Source organism: Capricornis sumatraensis, chromosome 3 (genome assembly GCF_032405125.1).
Source record: "Capricornis sumatraensis isolate serow.1 chromosome 3, serow.2, whole genome shotgun sequence".
Classification (NCBI taxonomy): domain Eukaryota; kingdom Metazoa; phylum Chordata; class Mammalia; order Artiodactyla; family Bovidae; genus Capricornis; species Capricornis sumatraensis.
In genome coordinates, this window is record NC_091071.1 from 155,047,744 (window position 1) to 155,051,154 (window position 3,411).

At 57.0% G+C, this 3,411-nt stretch overlaps 1 protein-coding gene across 1 annotated transcript; it reads right to left on the bottom strand.

Moving 5' to 3' along the window:
- Nucleotides 1-2,045: 2,045 nt before the first annotated feature.
- RNF228 (ring finger protein 228) lies at nucleotides 2,046-3,068 on the bottom strand. The gene has a single exon (XM_068967208.1). The coding sequence runs from the start codon at nucleotides 3,066-3,068 to the stop codon at nucleotides 2,046-2,048; it is 1,023 nt and encodes a 340-aa protein (XP_068823309.1).
- Between the last annotated feature and the right edge of the window lie 343 nt (nucleotides 3,069-3,411).

Genomic DNA, 3,411 nt, shown 5'->3' on the forward strand with positions numbered 1-3,411 from the left:
GAACCTGAAAACATTTTACAGAAACTGAGAACAAAATCTGACAACAGAGTTTCATTTTGGGGGAATTCTATAGTAGTGGGTGGGTAAAACTTTAAAATACAACAGACCTCACTTGTCCTTCAGGAGTTCCAGTTATTCCATGAAATGTCCTTGTAGTGCATTCCCACATGTGAATTATCTCTCAGCCCTATTCAAAATGTGAAATTAGAATCTGGATGAGGATATGTGTATTTCAGAAAAATAAGTGCTGCCCAAATAACATGGGCATGAGCATGAGCGATTTTCCCATGAAATAAGTTTCATGAAAACAGGTGTTTCTAGAAATACTTCTTGTTTTTATTGACAGTGCAGACATAAAACACATCATATTGCAATTCCTAAATTACAGCCATACCACTTATCAATGGCCAGTAAATTACTTCACTCTATGATAGATACAAATGCTGCATTCAAGTTCAGTTAATAGAATAGTGTCAGGATATCATGCAGACAGCTTGCATAAATGCATGAGGAATAACAGCATACCCTCAATAGCTTCTGTGGTGTTTAGGCATGAAAACTTTGTCTTATTCCAAACTTCAAAAGATGGAATAAAGAATGTTTTCATATAAAACACATTTGGATCAACTTTTTTTTTCTTTAAAAAAGCATTGAATCCACCTGCAACATACACTCCAATTCATCTTTTCAGTTACAAAACCGGATAGATATATATTCTTTTTCATCTAATGTGACGAGAAGTGAACATTTCAGTGATTTCTAACAATATCAAATAGCTACATTCAAAATAATATATATTTGTAATCAAAGGAAAAAAGACTTGGTATTTGATTTATCGGTTTCGTCTTTGGGCAGTATTTTCTTTTTTATCAGATAATTGAAAGTCAGTTATTTCACAGTATAAAAATCTTGAATCAACTACCAACACGCGTTTATTGTATGCCCCTCATTTCGAAATGTATTCGGACTAGAGGTATGGGAGAAATATTACTGCTTATCAAACAACTTTTCCAGAAATTTTAATGCATAAGTTTTTCAGATTTATATACTCTAAAATAAATTATTTTAAAAATGAAATTAAGAAAAAAGGCAGGGGAAGCCTACAGTTTCTATTCTGCACGAATAGCTTTCAGTATCTTCCAGGTGGGGGCAACAGTAAGTCAGTTTTGAGAGGAGAAGGGAGAACGGGCTCTTGAAGCTCCCTGAGTCCAGTTACAGAAGATGAAATGACTTCCTGGTAGCAACATCGAGAATAAAGCGATCACAAGTTTCCAGGAGGTGGGACTTCTTGGACTCTGTCGGGCTACTAATAGAAGGATCCACCGCCCAGTGCGCTCCACCACCATTCTGCTCGAAATAATCTGGACGCAGATGAGGGCGCGCACGCGCGCTGAGCACCTGCTAAATTGCGCACAGATGCTGGGCGGTTGTTCTATGCAGCCTTCCCACGCGTGACGCCCCCGAAGGTTGTACATCACTCTCAGCGAGCCGGCTCACTCACTCTCCAGGACCTCCGGGGGGCAGGGAGACCTTTCTCTCACGTTCACATCTCATTCGTTCTTCCTGAGAACCTCTTAGGTCCATTCACAACTGCTGCGGGCGTGCGCGCGCGCTCACCCATACCCTTAAAGAAACGCCCAAGTCACGGCAGTCAGAAAAACAGCTTCCAGGAGAGGCCATGGGTGTCCCACTCCTCTTTCCTCCTCTTTATGCAAATCTTCGCACTCCGGAGAGGGATGGTTGCGCATTCTGGCGAGGATGAGGACGGTGCATGGAGGGGGCTGACCTTGAACAGTCCACGGAGACGTAACTCCCCACCAGCATCCCTGCCTCTTCGGTTTCCCTCTCTGGCCCAGCACGAAGTGGTCGGTAAAGGGCAGAGAGGCGGAAAACCGAGGCTCCTCAGTGGCCGGGTGGAGAAGGGGTGAGCGTCTGGGGCCCAAGGGGAGAGGGCGGAGAAGCTCGATCGCACGGGACCAGAGGCCCCCTCCACTAGGGCCACGCGGGGCTGGAGGTGCGCGAGGGAGGCCAGGCTTGCGGCCCCGCTACGTGCCGCTCCTCCGCGCGCCGCTCGCCGCTGCCACCGCCCGCGCCCTCGGCCCGCCACCGCCCCCGGCCGAGCCCGGGGCCGCGCCCTCGGGTCGGTACTTGAGCCAGCAGATGATCCAAGTGATGACGACCGAGAAGAGCGCCAGGATGCTGGCCACCGACAGGCAGATGGGCCCCACGGGCGAGGGCGAGGGCGAGCCGGCTGCGGGGGCTGCACCAGAGGGCGCCCCGCCCCCCGAGGGGGCCCCGCCGCCGCCGCCGCCGCCGTAGTGGTTGACGAAGATGAGGCCGGTGAAGAGCAGCACCACCATGGAGAGGAAGGAGAAGACAACGCACACGCAGCCGGCGGTGAGCGCGGCGCGCTTGCAGTTCTGGCAGCTCTCGTAGTTGCCCGGCGCGCGCAGGCCGGCGCGGGCGCGTGGTCCTCCGGCGGAGTCCTCGGAGGACGCCTGCGGCGGCGGCGGGGCCGGGGCCGCGGCGGCCGACGGGACCGAAGTGGGCGCTGGGCGGCGCGCGGGCAGCGGCGGGAGGCGGTCCTGGGGCAGCGGGTCGTGCGCGGCGCGGAGGGCCAGCGGGAAGGCCTCGGCGAGCTTAGTGTTGTTGGGCAGGCCGTGCACGCGGCTGTCGGGCAGCGGCGTGCGGTGGCGGCACACAGGGCAGGCGATGGCGCCGGGCGGGCCGTGCCAGGGCGGCGGGCGCGGCGTGCGCTCAGGCGCGGCGGCGGCGGCGGCGGCGCGGAGCTGCAGCTGGCTCAGACACTCCTGGCAGAAGGTGTGCAGGCACGCCAGCAGCTTGGGCGCGCGCCGGTCTGCGTCGAAGTAGTTGTAGCAGATTTTGCACTCGTAGTCCTCGAGCGGAGGGAGGCCGGGGACCGTCACCGCTGCGCTCCGGGCCCCCGCCTCCCCGCCGTCCCGGGCTTGCCCCGCGGTGCCCCCGGTTCCAGTAGAGCTCCCGGGACTGCTGGTTGGGCTCCGATCGCCGCAGCCGCCGCCGCCGCTGTCGCTCGCCGGCTCTGCCATGGCATGATCCGCCCCTCATCGGGGGCAAGGTGAGGCGCCTTGCTCCCCCTGCGCCGCCGTCTCGGCTCCGGGCGGGGAGGAGGCGCTTCTGCCGCCCCCGACCGGCTGCTGTCGCCTGGCGGGGGAGGCACCTCTGGCTGTGCCGGGCGGGGGCGCAGCGGCGGCCGCCTCCCCCGCACCCCCCCACCCCCACTACCCCGAGGAGACGCGGGCGTCGCGGTCCCTCCCAGTCCCCGGGAGCCTCTCTGCCCAGTCCCCCTTGGACCTCTCAAGGCGACTTCCCTGGCCAATTTGGATGTCGGAATTGAGAGTTGAGGGCGGGTGGGAAGTTGGAGGGGGAGCG